The sequence below is a fragment of the Aristolochia californica genome, unplaced genomic scaffold (genome assembly GCF_029961685.1).
Source record: "Aristolochia californica isolate CCGP_79_NKW_82.1479 unplaced genomic scaffold, dmAriCali1.0.hap1 SCAF_2, whole genome shotgun sequence".
NCBI classification, from domain to species: domain Eukaryota; kingdom Viridiplantae; phylum Streptophyta; class Magnoliopsida; order Piperales; family Aristolochiaceae; genus Aristolochia; species Aristolochia californica.
In genome coordinates this window covers 39949021-39966418 of record NW_027181881.1, presented here as the reverse complement: position 1 = coordinate 39966418, position 17398 = coordinate 39949021, and the positions used below count along the sequence as shown (strand labels likewise).

Below are 17398 nucleotides of genomic sequence, written 5' to 3'. Positions count from 1 at the left end.
ATGAGTTATAGGTAATTAAAGCCAGACAAGTGTCTTCACTTTTCAATCCTTCTCCTCTATAATGCAAGTAGGTCATCATCCACTAGTAGCCATCTATGCAGACCTTGGTAAGGAGCCTTGAGAACAAGTCAAGAAGTGACAAGAAGAACCCATAATGTGAAGAAGTGATTGAGATAGGGAGAAGTGCATTATTGAAGGTGGTCCTTATTGGTGCATCTCGAAACAAAAATGCTCCAATATATAGGTTCCTCAAATGTCAAAGGTAATGGGAGATGTTTTTCAATATCAATTCCAACTTTCTTTCTGATTCATAAATAAGTGTAGATTGCTGCATGGATTTGACTTTGAATCTGGAGAGTCATAAAACTTGAAAGCTCATATGTTTGGAAACAGAAATAAAGATTTCTTTTTCTTTAATTTATGGGTATGTTTGAGAGAATCCATTAACGTGATCGGCAAGGAGGCCTGAAGGTTGCACTAAAATAGTGCCAGACTGGGTGTTAAAAGAAAGAAACTCTTCTTGGTCCCACGTTCGTTCGTGGAAAGGTCTGTTCCTGGATATTGCTTCCAAGTTCCTGCTTCTTGAAGAAACGCCCACTTGGTACTGCCGAAACTACTTTTCGCTCGGAGTTAAAAGAGTCAAACAAGGACAATCATCAGTCACGGTGATGGACTCAGGGGCACCAAATCATATTCAAACTCACAAATAATACTGCCGACCCTTGCAGATGGTGGAAAGCATCACCAGTTCATCTTTTTTCTGCTTTTTTCTGCTGCCAACCTTGTGATGTCGAGCACTAAAAATCCTGCACTCCATCTTCAAAGGGTTCATCCGAGAGTAGAAAACGCAGACACTGAAGCCCAGCTGCCCACTTATAGCCAACAGTTTGAAGAAATGTTCCAACGACAGTTTCTTACTTGATAAAGGTCCGTGCATTCTGATGCATCGGAAGGGGCACGTAGACCCCCCATGTTTGCAATGGGGAAGGCAGAATTGTTATAGGGAACCCAGCAGCATCAAATAATTCTAGGCCTAAAGAAGGGAGGAACCGTCTTCACAGACAAAATGATAGAAGCAGAGAAAAGAGGTCCTTGGAGTTGCATTGGACCAAGAGGGGAGGACAGGTGGGGCCGAGATTTTAGACTCTGTCGAACTGTTTCATGTGCTGTGACAAATGCCATCGATTAAACCTATAAAACCATGTTTGATTGGTGGAGAGGAGTTCAGGCGTGAGCCTTCTTTTCTCCTCCACTCATTGTGCTTCCTCCAGGCCTTGATGGGGTGGCTTAACTTTCGATTAATCGTCAAATGCTTTTTTAGTTGAGGACCCAGAGACTTCACTTGCAGTTTCACGGAGTTAACAAAAAACGCCCTTGTTGGTCGACTAATCACAATTCTAAGTTTCAATGAACTCACTTCTGGATTGTTGTTTGCTGACTAACGCCTTCTATATGTCCACTAATGGCTTTTAAGTCTAAAAACATTTCGACTGATGTTCTTCTTGTTTATCTTGGTAGAATCGCCTAAGACTAGATCTAATCAATTTTATTGCTGTTCTTGTAATATCAGGCTATTAAGGAGGCAAACTTGAACTATACTTGTAAAGCAAGAAATATTTGCAATGTAAATTCGATCAATTAGCTTGGATAAACTGATTGGAAGATGAAAATCCCTTTTGTTGGTTGAGGTAAGTGCATCTAGTTTGTATTGACCGTAAGTCCCAATAGTGATGGATGTTTGTGATCCTTCGCTATAGATATCGTTGGGTTAAAGAACCTTTGAGGAGTAAAAAACTTTGGAGTTGATGTACATTCAATTTCTATATGCTCTGTCATTTTAGGAATTGTAGACAAGACATAGTCTCTTCTAATATTTGGAATAAGACTATTAATACTCGTTCCATTTAATGAATTGTGATCATAGGGGTAGTATATTGTATTACTAGATCCTTGATCTGTTAGAATGTTGATTTAGGTCAATAGTTGGGTTCCATCAACATTTTGAAGTTTTTTAGTTTCAACTATTTTTATTATAACAACTTGAATTTATTCTTTACTAGTTTTTTTTTAAAACCTTTGTTTTTAATTCTTTGATGGGTTCTAGAATCGGAGAATTTTAAATTGATTTTCTACATAGATTTGTAGATAATTTAAAATATTTACCATTGGTTTGGTAAAATTTTCTTTTAACTCTTCTAGATGAGTTATTAGTTATTCTTGAAGAAATTTTATTATATTTTTTATTTCGATTTCTAAGCTTTGGCATAAGAAACTAACATATTTTGGAGAATATTTTTCACTATAACTTTTCAAGAAAAACTATGGTGTATGTCTCCCACTAAATCAACGATATTATTTAATACTGGATTTTCTTCACTATGTCATCCAAGTGGATAGGACACACTTGAGTTTGTCTTGTTTTGAGCACAGTGCTGCTCGAAGGACCATTAAGTCCATTTTGACACACAAATTGTGATTTTTGATACATCTTGTTTCAAATGTTTGGGATTTGACCTAGACCAGGTTGTAACTTTTGGGAGTATGTTTTCTAATTAAACATTCTAATCCTAGGCTCTGATACCATTGGTCGTTAACATGTTTTACACTATACATTTATTAACTTCTGTTAATAGTATTATATGCTCACATTATATCATTGACCAATCTAATAACTTTTAACTACTAATAACATTTAACTAATAATATTTTTGACAACATTTCCCTTTTGAATGGGAAGTTAGTTACGTGGCATTGTTAAACCAATGATATTAGCCTTTTTAAAGCTCTTTTAGACCAGTAGGCATGCGATCTTGGGTTTCTATCCGATATAACCAACTTGATTTCTTACGAAATCATATTATCAGTGATATTACGTTCCTATCCTCACATTTACCTATATATGCCCAACACGTCTTCTGTTATCACCTAATAGTACTTGGGTTTTGACCCTATTATTGCAGGGCTTAACACTATGTTGGATAAATTGCATTTCTCAACCTCGCGGTTTTCAGAGGTCCATAAGCTGTACATGCTAACCGATGCAGCTCCATAGTTGCTTCAGTAAGGTAGAGCACAACTCAATTTCATTTTCTACCTCAGAGCGTAATTGACACTATTAAGTTCCTAACACCAACATAGTTTCACATATTTTATAACACTATTTAAATAGTATTACAAATTACAAATCACTATTCAAAAAATTACTATTCATAAATTACTATTTCAAAATTACTATTCATGATTACTATTCAAACAGGATAACACTGTTCATATATACTATTCATGAACACTGTTTATACATACTGAGAAAATAAAAATACAACAATGCATACAAAAACTACAACATTACTCCCTAAGGTTACAGACCGGTCACCAGTTGGTTCCCTGTTTTACTCTAGCCATAGAGGCTTAAGAGGCACATACTGTGCGGTGGTTGAAAATCTCCTTCTTCTTCACTCCGATTTCTTCTTCGGTTTTTTATTCGATGATCTGTTCTGAGTCGAAGCATCGAATTTATAGTTTTGGTTTCGAAAAACTTTTCGATTGTACCCTTAAAAGGAATGGTCTAGAGTAAAAGGTAGAGGATATTTCTGACCTTTTCTTTAATTCTATTTTTACCCTTGCATTATTGGTTTTCGACATCGAAAGTAGGGGTAATTTTATCTTTTCATTCTTTGACGTCACAATTGCTGACGTTGAAGAATCTTTCCTCCAATCACTTTGTTGATGCGGATTTTTCACGTTAACTAATGTCGTTTGCCGACGCCGTGCTATCATTGCATCAACAAGTCTTTTGCGAAAATCATTTTCTCGCATTATTTGCAGGAGTGGCGACTGCGAAAGGCTTCTTGAGCTATCTTGCAAAATTTCTCCTTGGTGCTTTTACTGCCTAGGAAATTTCCAAGACGAAATTTGAGTTCGACTTCTTCAAGGGCCTTTTGAACTGGAGCAACAATCTCCTTGAAGCTCTTCGACACTACTGTCACTGGTACTGATGTTTTGTAGACGAAATACTTCTTCTTCAATATTAGCTTCTACATGTATTGTACTATATTTCGGATGTCGTTGATGCGTTGATTCATCCACATAGCTTCCGGTTATACCTTTGCCTTGGGCTTTACTTTAGGTTTGAACTGAGGTAGTTCTCCATCGTTTACCAAGGGTTCGATGGTTATTACTGACATGCTTGGTAACAGCTTATCGGACCCAATTATTTTAGCAATGGCATATACGAATTTAATATCGTCTTGCTTTTTTATTACTGGGCAAAATGCCTTGCAAGCCTCAGTAATTTCTCTTGATAATTTCTTCAGTGGGTTAAATCTGTCACATGTAGGAGAATCTGACCAATTAATTCGTAGTCATACAACATCCAAATGTATTTTAAATCCATTTCTGGATAAATGATTGTCCTGTTCCAGCGTTTGTTAGAATCAATAGTCATAAAGGGAGTGTGAATCCCTACACCAATTTTTTCATTCCAATTCTGGAACTGAGTTTGGTGATTGATTGTCTCTTTGGAACTTTCACTGGTAGATTGTTGAGGTCTTAGCAATAGTTCTTTTGACATAATGTCAATGAGTCTGAGTGGTTGTATTTTTCGAAGAAAGTCAAACTCACTTTGGGCTTGACTTTCTTACCCAGGCTTTTCAACCTAGTGAACTCTGAAGGGGTTATTAACCGTGCTTTGAAAGATTTCTCTTTTGCTGGCACATCCTTTTCATTTAGTAAAGGATCCGTTATCACAACTTCCTTTCCATCTCGAGACTAGTAGGTAGAAGCCCCTAATTCCTCTACCTTTTGGGAAGACTGAGTTTTGATTTCCTTTTCATGTTGTGCATGACCGATAGAAATCCCGGTTTGACCTTTACTCAAATGAGTAGTACAACATGACCGATAGAAATCCCGGTTTGACCTTTACTCAAATGAGTAGTACAGCCAGCCATCTGCACAAGTGCAATCATTATGGCTTCTTTCTCTTGCTGAGGAGATCAGGAAGAACTTGGCATGACACACCATTTGTGGAGTTCTTGAAGATTGTTAGTTAATTGCTTAACTTTGAGTTGTAAGTCTCAGTATTAAACCCTAAGTGGGTGCAGTTCTCATTGATTTCTCCTCGTTCGGAAAGAACCAAGAGGTTGTCAAATAGAGATTGGAGTGTAGAGAGCAATACCGTGAGAGTCGTTATTGCTGCTATGAGATCGTTCAAGCAGTCGCTAAGAGGATCCATTTTCTTTTTTGCTGTTTATAGCACAAGCAAATTCTCGTGTCAAAGTATTAGGCAAGTAATTATTTTCTCCTTTAATATGTTCAACAGCAAAAGAGAATTGAAAAACCATTGTTGCCAGCGGAGTAATCAACCACGACAAAGTGAATCTTTGAGGTTTCGTTTCATAAAACCTGCAAAGTTTTTGCAGTCGGTACGAACTAAAAATTCCTTAGGTGCAAGATAAATAAAGAATTTTTTATACCATTTTTTACAGCTAAAATTTCTTTCTCATAAGAATGATAACTTATTTCTGCTAATCTAGAAGTGTATTTACATATCTTTTCTGAATCATTGTCTTCATATTTTAGTACAATTGCCCAAGTGGGATATGAAGCATCTATTTCTAAACTTAGGGAGATATCTGGATCGGGTAATGTTAAGGTTGGAAGTTTAGTTAATATTTTTTTTATCCTAAAAACCTTTGAAGTTGTTTTATATTCTCTATATCATTTGGAAATGATGATATTTTTTCGGGAATATGATTTTGGAGAATTATTTCTCCTGAGGAAATGTGTAAGCCTAAGAAGTCTATCTTAGTACTGAACATTTCTGTTTTCTTTTTGCTGAGGGTTATCCCCGTAGTTTTTAAGTCTTCTAAGACCTTGTTTAATGGTTTTGTATGTTGTTCCCTAGTTTCAGGAAAAAACTAAGATGCCATCAACATACACAAAGCATAATTTAAAGAATAGTTTGAGGATATCATCCATTCTTCTTTGGAAAATGTTTGGAGCTTGTTTTAACCCGAAGGGCATAACAAGCCATTCAGTGTTCAAATGGACAACTGAATGCAGTCATTGGTATGGCAGTTCCGCAAGATGAATTTGCCAAAATCCTGATTTGCAATCAAATTTGGAAAACCATAGTTTTCCTCTGATGGATGCTATTAACCGTTCATTTTTAAAGAGATAATAACCATCAATTTTGGTGGCTTCATTAACCTTTTTATAGTTAATGACCATCCTGACTTTTCTGTGTTTAATCTCTGCATGATTTCTTACCAGAAATACAAGAGATGCATGCGGAGAGTGACTTGATCAGATTAATCCATGGGAGAGCGGAGAGTGACTTGCTCAGATTAATCCATGGGAGAGCGGAGAGTGACTTGTTGAGAATTCCTCAACACCTAAAGGTGTATAAACTATTGGTTTTACTCGAGTTTCTTTATCTGGATCGATATGTTCGAGATTTGCAAATAGCTTTTGTTTGAACCACCATTTTTTAGAACAGGTTGATTTAAGAAGTGTTTGAACTTCTTTTTCGCAAGTTTCTGCGATGAGGAGGGATTATAAGGGTGAAATCTCATCACCATGCTTGCTGCATTTATTGAAGTGCTCATGGAGATTATGTGCATGTCTAGAAATTGTAGAAGCCTTGGAGGGTTTTATGGCATAAGGAAATACGACATCTCCATTTATTTCTCGTCTTGTTTGACTTTGAAGATGATAATATTTTGGTGTTTGTTCAACAGGTGTGTGGAACATTAACCATTCATTTCTTAGGACTAGATCGGGTCCTGCATTTATTGATGTTCCTAGACTGAGTAGTGAAGGAATTAAAAAACTTTCGCCTCCAATGTCGAGGTGAATTTTTCTTGCTTTACAGGGAAGCGTCAAGCTTTCTCCTAAACCAATCATGACTCGAGGTGGTTCGGGAAGAGGTTTCCATAGATTTCTGGAAGTAAAGCATGTCGGGCTAGACAAAATGTACTTCCTGTATCGACTAGAGCATGAATATGAAATGTGATATATCCTTGTAGTTTTAAAACGACCGTGATATAAGAAGTTCTAGAGGCTACATGCTCAACATTTATTCAGATACTCATTCGTCAGGTCCAGAAGAGTCCAACATATTTTCAGAATTGTCCATTTTAGATGATTTTGTGTTTAGATGAAGTTTGTAAACTTCATCTTCGGATTGTATGTCATCGTAATGACATGTTTCTAATCCTTCCATTTCGGCAAGTACCATATAGGTATTGTATTGCTGTTTTTTCTTGTCATTAGGACAATCTCTAGCAAAATGTCCTTCTTTTTGACAAATCCAGCATTTGCATTTGCCTAAAGGTTTCCCTTTTGGGCAATATGAATTAGGATTTGTTTTCTTTTTCAGAAATATCTCTTTTTTGGAAAATATTTATTTTGAAAACTTCTTCGAATTTTAAATTTCTTTTTTGAAAATTTCTTATGATGTTTTCTTTCTTTTGAACTATAGTACTTACAACCATAAGCTGTTACACTCTTGTTCTGTTCTGAATAACAAAGTGTTTGTTTATATGCACGACTGCTTTTCTTTTGAAGTTGTTGCGTTTCGCATAGATTAGCAAGCTTGTCTTGCATAAATCTGTCTTCTTCCTAGAGTATCTGCTCGTAAGAAGGCTTCCATGGAATTTTCTGGGAATTCCATGTTGACTTATTTTTTGGGAGTCAACTCACAGAACTTACTCTGATACTATGTTGAATTTATGGAAAGAAAAATACTTCATTGACTTATTTTAATTAGAGTACATGAACCTCTATTTATAATATATGAAGGTAGCAGAGTCCAATTACCATAGAACTACATTTGTCCCAATTACTCCCAAACTCTAACACTTAAAGATATGTTCTAGCATAATTAAATAACTCAATATAAATATAAGACAACATAACTCAAACTAGAACTCTTCTATGAGGACGTGACCATAAGATAAAGATGTAATCTCGTGGCTATCTTTGTGGATCCCACTTGATCTTCTAACTAGCTCATGGTTATATTTGTGAGTCCTTCTTTATCTTCCAACTAGCTTGTGGTTATCTTTGTGAGTCTCATAATTAAATTTATGTGAGAAGGATGCCAGCTCATGGTAATCATGGTAGGTTCTACTTTTTATGGGTTTGGGCCCATCTTACAATACTCTTATATATGTGGGTCTTCCTTGGTTGTGTGAGTTTTAAACCATCTTCCAACACTCCCCCTTAAGCTGGGGGTGAGAGAACATCATGAACTCCCTGCTTGTTGCAACTAATGTATATGATCTTTTTATATAAAATAGTAGTCATCGATATCTTCCAACACTCCCCCTCACGATGGTGGCTCTCCCATGAGGCCCAACTGGCAAAAATCACTCCAAGCCGTATGCTATGTCTCCATACTCTAGTAGGTTGGAGCACACTACTATGGACAATGACTCTCAAGTGGTAGGAGTAATAAATACCAATTAAGGGGGGGGGGGGGGTGGGAGTATAACATAGATGTAGTAATAAACTCTTCCACCACGGTGATGTAACATAGATGTAGTAATAAACTCGTTCATCACGGTGTCCCAACCCGAACTCCAACTCTCACAGGTAGAAATTAACGGGTAGTAGATGTAGTAATAAGGTCCTCTGTCACGGTGTCCCAACCGAAGCAACATTCATAAGGTTACAATAAGGGTTGACCCAAAGATATTTGTGAGAGTCAAATAAAGAACGTATGAGAAAGGATATTAAAGCTACCTCTTCTTTAATAATAATGTCTCATCCAAAGAGACATAATAGTTGCGACTAAAATGGGCTTGGGCCCATATAACACGAACCAAAATAATAAACATTGTAAAAGGACTTATGAAATAATCTGATGCAAAAATTTATTCTTAGATGCAAAAGCTTCATCTTTTGTGCTCTCCCTTTCTTGAATATTTTAGTCACATAAAACTTATCCACAATATATGGAATAAAATACCTCTTTCTTGTACTTCTTCTACTTCTCCCCCTCAAGTTGGGAGGTAATGGCAGTGATCCCAGTTTGAACCAAATATCATAGATGTAGTAATAAACCCTCAAACCAGGGAGAAGAGAGATATTTTCCTGATATAATAACTCAAAAAGTGACGCAAAACTATCAACTTAAATTAGGATTTTTCAATGCAACAGGATACCAGTATGACCTTTGATTCTTCCAATGTGAATATATCTTTAAATATATATCAGATTGATATTAAATTTTCTCCTTCTAAAACTAGACTTAAATACCTTTCATTACAGTATAACTTCTCTTCATAAATTATACTTCTTTTGAGATAAATAATTTGATAGGTTTCAGTCACTATAATCTGGTCGAACTATGTATTTTTCTCTCCTTTTGCCAGCATGACCATTAACTCTTCTAAGATCAATATCTCCTTATAAAAAACTCAAATCGAGAATTGGTTGAATAGGTAAGAAAATAGACTTAAAAAAATTTCTTTTTATATATAATTCTCCATATAAAGTCTCGTTCTTGATAGCATAAAGTACCTTGAAAGTTGAAGCTTTTAGCTACTACACGAACCTCTTTTGCAATATGACCTTCGATGTTTCAAATATTGATTTCTGTTTGTAGACAACTCAGATCTAGAATTGGTTGAATAGGTAAGAAAATAGACTTACAAATATTTATTTTGATATATAATTCTCCATATAAAGTCTCATTCTTGATAGCATAAAATACCTCAAAAATTGAAGCTTTCTATTGCAGCTAGAACCTTTTTTTGCAATCTGACATTCACTGCTTCAAATATCGATTTCTCTTTGTAAATAGCTCCGATTGGAAAAAAATCATTTTTCTTTGGAAAGTAGACTTGAATATCTTTCCGTCAATATATAATTTGTAATATTAAAAGCTCAATATAGAGGTGAAAATATCACATTAACTCTGTGGGTTGTCGGAGTCAAGTCACAGAACCTGTTCTGATACCGTGTTGAATTTATGGAAAATAGAAATACTTCATTGACTTATTTTAATTAGAATACATGAACATCTATTTATAATATATGAAGGTAGCAAAGTCCAATTACAATTAAACTACATTTGTCCAATTACACCCAAACTCTAACATTTAAAGAATAAATTCTAGCATAATTAAATAACTCAATATAAATAGAAGACAACATAACTCAAATTAGAACTCTTCTATGAGGATGTGACCATAAGATTAAGATGCCAACTTGAGGCTATCTTTATAGGTCCCACTTGATCTGCTATCCAGCTCATGGTTATCTTTGTGAGTCCTTGATCTTCTAAACAACTCGTGGTTATCTTTGTGAGTCCTTCTTGATCTTCCAACCAGCTTATGGTTATCTTTGTGAGTCTCACTTGATCTTCTAACTTATGTGATAAGGACGCCAACTCGTGGTAATCATGGTGGGTCATACTTCTTATGAACTTGAGTTCATCTTACAATACGCTTAGATATGTGGGCCTTCCTTGGTCGTGTAGGTTTGAGCCCATCTTCCAATAAAGCCATCCTGTTATGCTAGGAAGACCTAAAGGTAGTGGAGTCTCTAAGTCTGTTAGATAGAAAAACTTATTCATTTTATGGAGCCCAAGGGGTAAAAGGATTTGTATACCTTGAGTTTGTTATTCTAGAACCTAATTGTTCTTTTAAAACTAAAATTTCTTCTAAGATATCTTGTATTTTATCTTTGTATAGATTTTCTAAACTTTGTCCAAGTTCTATTAATTCTCTAAAGAAAACAGGACTCGTTTCTTCATTGACCTTTTCTAGAATTGATTATAGAATATTTTGGCAATTTAAAACTTCTTTATGTCTAAATTCATTATACATGAAGTTTATTTTGGTGTAAAGGTTGTCTATTTTTGTTAGGGTCTTGCAACAAGATTCTAACGTTTGTTGGGAATAAATGACTATTTTTTGTAAGTCACTATTTTGTAAAGGAGCTAGAGCTCTTGTAAACTGATTATGTTCCATCCTCTATATGAAGTGGAACATAGGCATTTGGCTTGGGACTATTCCTTCGAATTTGGAACTAGTAGACTCTCTACTGGTAGAGGGTCTATCTAGTTCGAGGGAAAAGTTGTTTCTAGTGTTGGTGATTACCAGTTTTCCTTCTATCTCCTTTATGGCTTTTCGAGATACAAGCATATATGTCTTGGTGCCATTGGACTACCCATTCTATTGGCCAAGTTAATTCTCTTGGGTTGAGTTCTTCGACCGTTATGCTTTCTGAATATCCAATATTTTTGGATAATTCTGTAAATTTCTTTGAATCTTTAGCTAAAACCTTTCCAGTGTTGATTCCTCTAGCTACTATGCATACCAGTATGCACATAACTCTTCTTCCTGGTTGAATTCTGTTTTTCGACCAGTTGTCTGTGTAAATTTTTAATGACAAAGTATCATGGATATATTTGTTATTTAGATCTATCTGAAGGTTGGGCCAAGTCATAAAGGATACTAGGCTTAATCCTAAGTTTGCTCTTATTCCTCTTAGAAGAGTTTTTCCAAAAAAAAATTTTTACCGAGTTATCAACGATTGCTGCGATAAAAGTATGAGATTTCTTGGAATTTGAATTGCTTGAGCTCTTGGAGGGTGTAACTACTTCACCAATGTCAACCATTGAGAAATTCTCAACAAACTTTAGTAACACACGGTCGAATACAATATCAAAGATACCAGTATCAAAAAAATTCACAAAAAAATCCATGTATTAGCCTGCGTAGTTAAGGTGGCACCCAAACTGCAATTGATACAATTGCACTAATACAATCCAATAATCCAAGGAAAACAACATCAAAAGAAGATAATTAGGCTGACATCAGCCCTAATGCTGATGATGAAGGCAAGCTCAGAGTCTATATGACTGGGTAAGCACTAAATAGGGATCAGAGATCCAAAACAACCCTCTAGGGGCACAAAATCACATCTAACTGTTCAATCAACAACATAAGTCATCAAACCTAGGGCAACCTAAGGTTATGGCACAAAGAAACAAAAAAATATCTAATCTTGAACTTCTATAACTGCAATTCTGGAGAATCCCTTTTTCTGGAGAGTTTACAATTTCCTGGAGAAGAAAAAACTTGTTAAAAACCCACAACAATTAGATCGAGATACCATTAAAACTAAGAAAAAAGGAAGAATTTAAGAGGAAGTGGAAGAGAAGAAGAAGAGAGGGAAGAGAATGATTGCGTTGAGAAAGCGGTCTTGTTAGGGTGTCTAGTCAGCCCCTAACTCTTTTTATAAAACAACTTAAGTGATTGCAAGAAAAAAAAGACCATATTTCCCCTATGACACTTATCTCACTTACGGACAAAAATTACATTGTTGAACATATCTAATTAACATCTTTCCAACTAAACTTTAGGACACAATACACTAGTTAAATAATCAAAATACCCCTAAACTTTAATAAGAATCTTTGGCTAGAATTTGAAACATTGTGACACAAATATCATCAAAGGAAGGTAGGGCAGTAGATCTGAGAATCTGTTTTGGCTAGGTATAACTTCAAGTTTGCAAGACATATATAGCAGCACTCTTATACAATTTAACACGTCTTCCAAATCATTTTTGTGGTCTTTAAGTGCACTACATTACTTGCCACATATTCTTCTATACTGTTAATCAACCAGCTGATTACAAGTGCATCCTCTTTTAACTATTTTTTATATGATGCATCATCTTCATCAATCACAAGAGGAGACTTAGTTAAGTGATCAGATAAGTTTCTGGTAATCAAGAAACATTTAACGGACTGTAACCAGCTCAAGTCTTTTGACAATCCCTTAAAGAGGAATTATTGTGATTTTCAAAAGTTCATTTTTTCCAAGTAGGTGAGTTAGGCCCTCTTCAACCATGACCCCAGGTAGAAGACTTATGTCTAAGTGTGAAATAACATAGACTTTCAGAGGTTAGAAAATGAATAAATATGCTGCAAAGACCTCAATGTAAGTGAAACTTTTCATGCAAGCTTCCATGCCAAGTCCAGCATGCACTAGGAAGCTTCGTAAACTGGTTGTATTCTACCAGAGCAAGACTTCTTCAAGTATCAGAAAACAACTACACAGCAACTTAATTGGAATCAGGAGTTTTCAAAAACTCCTTAGGTTGCCAACAATCAGGGTTTGAGGGAAAAAAGGACCCACGAACAGCTGCTCTACTCGTCCAACCAGTTTATCACACATTATAAAAAAACAACCTTTCTCAATTCCAGCAATCCAACGACAAGCAAGGAAAGGAAAAAACAACTCAGAGGACAAGCATGGAGGATTTCTGAGTCAAAAACATGAGCTTATGTGCCAGAAAACACAACCTTTCAAATACTATGATTAGGTAATGAAGGAGAAAAACAGTCAAACTCGATTATTCGAGTAGTGTTGTTATCGTGCATGAAAACAAGAGCTCAACGAGCAGAGGCATGGGAATCCAGAATAACCTCTGGTAATATAAAAAGATATACATTTTCCTTATTCTCATACAAGGAAAAAAGGAAAGAGAAAATTTGAAAATTTATCTGAATTCTGGAAGAAGAAGCTCATTGAATAGGCAGCAAACTGCTGTCTTAATAGTGCATGAGCAGTGAAAGATAATCGGATCCTAGAACCCCTACTCTGGTACTATATTAAATTCTACTATCCATGATTTAATCTTTGTGAACTCTCTTAACTGTACATTTAGTGAAAAAGAGAAGAGAAGAGAGAGAGAGATTGAGAAGGAACTGGTGAGAAGTGAGCAGGAAGAGGTGCTTGAACGAGGGAAGAGAGTGTGGGAAGAAGAAGAGCTTAGGCTTTTTCCTTGCCTAGCTCGTCCCCTTAGCATTCTATTTATAATGTTCACTAAATAAGATATTACAACAATACACCTTTACATGAGCTGGACTAGGAGGGGTAAACATAAGCAGAAAACATAAATTAATTACAACTTAGCCCTCTTATCTGTAACTTTCCAACACTTTGTTTTCGAATAATGTTAATAAGGTGAATCTTGGTTTGCTGATAAAACTTCCAATTATGTGAAACAGAGATAAGCAGTGGGTCACATTTAGCACACGTAATCAAGAAAATGCATGCTAGGTTCCAAGATGAAGTATGTTCAGAGAACATCTAAAAGTCACCAAAAAAAGATGATAAAAGAAAAAAAGTAGCGAAATGCAGCAAATATATTGATGTATTTTATTACTGCAAGTTGAGGTCAACAGCAAAAACACTTCACCAAATCAACTCGTACAGAGAAAGTACAACTTGTAGCTCAGAATGATGTGTTAAGATCTAATTGGATACTGTATCCACAATCATCTGCTCTACTTTTATTTTTTCTCCACTGTTTTCCATCCCTAATACCATTTAACACCTTTTACTCATGCTTCTGCAAATACACCAATTCTGTAAAAGTTCAGTCAGTTCAAGTGGAGTTGGCAATACAAACAAATAAGATACAAAAGAATGGAAAAATGTCAATCCATGTCTCCTCACTGAAAAGAAAGTACCTTCAAATTCTAAAAGACAGTTCTTTTATTCAGAGTGTAGTGTATAAAACATAAGTTGCTTCACCTAAATACAACATCTTTTCTTGTTTCTATCCATTCTTCAAAAACACTTTACTCGTCAAACATACACAATTTTTTTTAAAAAAAAAGCAAATATGCAATGTTTCCATAATTAATGTTTTTTTGCCCCTTCCTTAAATAAGAAAAAGAAGAATTCAATTAAATCCCAAATCTAGTAATATACGTTGCATTCACAAAAAGTATCCCAATTCCTACTTTCTAGTGATTGTAAATACATAATTTGAGGGGAAGAAGTAACTAATAAGATAAGATGATAAAGATCACTGATGTTCCATGAGGATACATTACAGAAAATCATCACTAGTTTAGAAAAAGCGTAAAAGCAGATACCTTTTTCTGCATTTGTGGTTTGCTAACAAGCCCTGATTCCAGAAACCCAGGTCCCTCATTCCATCCCTAATTTCATGATGCCGATCACATGTCCTCAAATCTTTAGATTATAACAACATGAGGAGGGCAAGCCAAGTTATTTGATATTTGTAATTGTCTTCAAGAAGGACTAGTGCAGAGATGTCCATCAATATCAGGAATAAACCCTTTCTCCATCATTTCATCCCTAATAATATCATACGTGAATCTGTTAGGGACCAAACCTTTCTCCAACATCTCATTCAGAAGCATGTTTGCTTCTTGAAGCTTACCTTTCTGACAATGTCCCTTAATCATAACATTGTATGTGACAACATTTGCCCGCTTCCCCATCTTCTCCATTCTCTTCCTCAAATTCACCGCTGCCTTTAGATTACCTTCCTTGCAGAATACATCAATCAAAGTATTATAAGTGACATGGCTTGGGTCCAAACCCATGCCAAACATCTCATCCAAGAGCCTAAGTGCCTTATTTGAATGACCTTTCCCATAAAATGTACCAATCAGTATGTTACAAGTCACCAGATCAGCTCTGAGACCCTTTTTCTCCATTTCTTCCAAAAGTTGACTAGCCCTCTTCTTATCTCCTTTCTGGCAAAAGCCTATCAACAAGCAATTATAAGTTGATACACTGAGGGGTACTCCTCTCTCTAACATCAAATCATGCAATTCAATTGCATCGGCCAAATGTCCAGCTTTACAATATCCATCAATTAGCGTATTGTATGTAATATCATTTGGAACCAAATCTTTCGCCACACTATCATCAAATAGCTTCCTAGCTTCATTCAACATCCCTTTCTTACAGAACCCATTAATAATGATATTATAGGTCACGACATTTGGGTTGACACCTGAATTTTCCATCTCATCATGCAATTTGAGAGCCTCATCGATCTTTCCTTCATTACAGAACCCATTTATTAGAGAATGATATGTGAACACGTTTGGTGTTAAATTTTGGTGCATCATCTCTTTGAATAACCTCATGGCAGCATCTGAACTTTCATCTTTGCAGTACCCATCAATCAGAACATTAAAAGTTACCACAGTCGGAGAGATATTCCTTGCAACCATTTCCTTAAGAATGGCATCTGCTTTATATAATTTTCCGGGTCCACCTCTCTTACAGTGACCATCAATTAGTGTATTGTAAGTGATCACTGAGGGCGAACAACCCCAAGATTTCATGTCTTCGATCAAATCTTCAGCTCTTTGCATTTTACCTGCCTTACAGAGGCCATTGATCACAGTATTAAATGTAATTACATTAGGCGTTATTCGCCTCCTAATCATATCCTTATACACAGCCTCAACAAGTTCAATTTTATTCTCTTTAACTAAACCACTCAACAAGGGATTACAGGAAATAATCGACAACCGGAACCTGTAATCACCTGCTCGCTGAAAGGCTTCTACGGCCAGCTCAGTCTTGCAATTTTTTGCATAGGCCAAAACCAGCATGTCTGCCACAACCGAATTGGAACAGAACTGACCAGAAGACATCGAGAGCGTATGAAAAAATGTAGAGACTGAGAAGCGGTCAATCTGCACAGCCCCATGAAGCAGCGCCCTAATTTCTGAGTATTTCTTCTCATGTGCTAGCAAATGTAAGAGCCGGCAGTAAGCGTCAAGACCATACAAAACCCGATTTTCCTTCTCAGACCATTTGAAATACCTAAGAACCGTTTGGCCGCGAAGCTCGGATTCAAACAAGCACTTCAGGAATTGATGAGGATCCGATTGGTCAATTATCTTTTTAAGATGAGTCCAGTGTTGTTTGCTTATGAGTTCGGAAGCTACGGATTTGTCAAAAATGATAGAGTGTGAAGAGGACAAGGATCTAATCATAGCATAGGGAGTTGAGGAGCAGAGAGGAACTGTAATCGAATCACGGGTTAAAGCACTTTTAGTTTTCTCAGAAAGACAACGCGTTCCAGAGAGGAGAAGTTTAGAAGAAACGTACATGTGAAGAGGGAGAAACTCGGGGATATCTGCAGTGCCTCTCGGTGGAGAAAAAACGGGCGATTCAGCAAATATGACAAATTGGCAAGAACGGTCCAAAAGCTAGTGCATATGAGCGTACACCATCCAGCTTCCTTCCTGAAGTTGTTCCAAAATGTGATAGGCTCCGTGATCGGGTTAATCTGCAGCCAAGCCACCCACTTCTATAATTCGATCAATCTATAGATTACTTAAGACTGAATAAAATGAAATTTTTTAGTTGACTAAAATTTTCTAGGTACTTTTGTTTACATAAAAAAAAAAAAAAACTTAATTTTTCTTCTTAAAAAATAGAAAAAATAAGTTTTATATTTCTCCAATAAGAATCTATAAGGAAAATACACCAAGAAGTAGTAGAATAGTTCTTGATCACTTAAATCTACTTCAATCTTATTTTTATTATTTATTAAAAATATTTTATTGCTAGTATAAAAAAAAAATTATAAC

At 35.8% G+C, this 17398-nt stretch overlaps 1 protein-coding gene across 2 annotated transcripts; it reads right to left on the bottom strand.

The window, feature by feature from the left end:
- Nucleotides 1–11796: 11796 nt before the first annotated feature.
- LOC137956477 (pentatricopeptide repeat-containing protein At1g09820) lies at nt 11797–16966 on the bottom strand. 2 transcript variants are annotated; one of them, XM_068803998.1, is made up of 2 exons: nt 14909–16966; nt 11797–12076 (listed from the first exon to the last, which is right to left on the bottom strand). In XM_068803998.1, the coding sequence occupies exon 1, from the start codon at nt 16913–16915 to the stop codon at nt 15068–15070; it is 1848 nt and encodes a 615-aa protein (XP_068660099.1). In that variant the 5' UTR covers nt 16916–16966; the 3' UTR covers nt 11797–12076; nt 14909–15067. The 2 variants fall into 2 exon arrangements, with proteins under 2 accessions (XP_068660099.1, XP_068660098.1); XM_068803997.1 differs by lacking the exon at nt 11797–12076 and adding an exon at nt 14314–14393.
- Between the last annotated feature and the right edge of the window lie 432 nt (nt 16967–17398).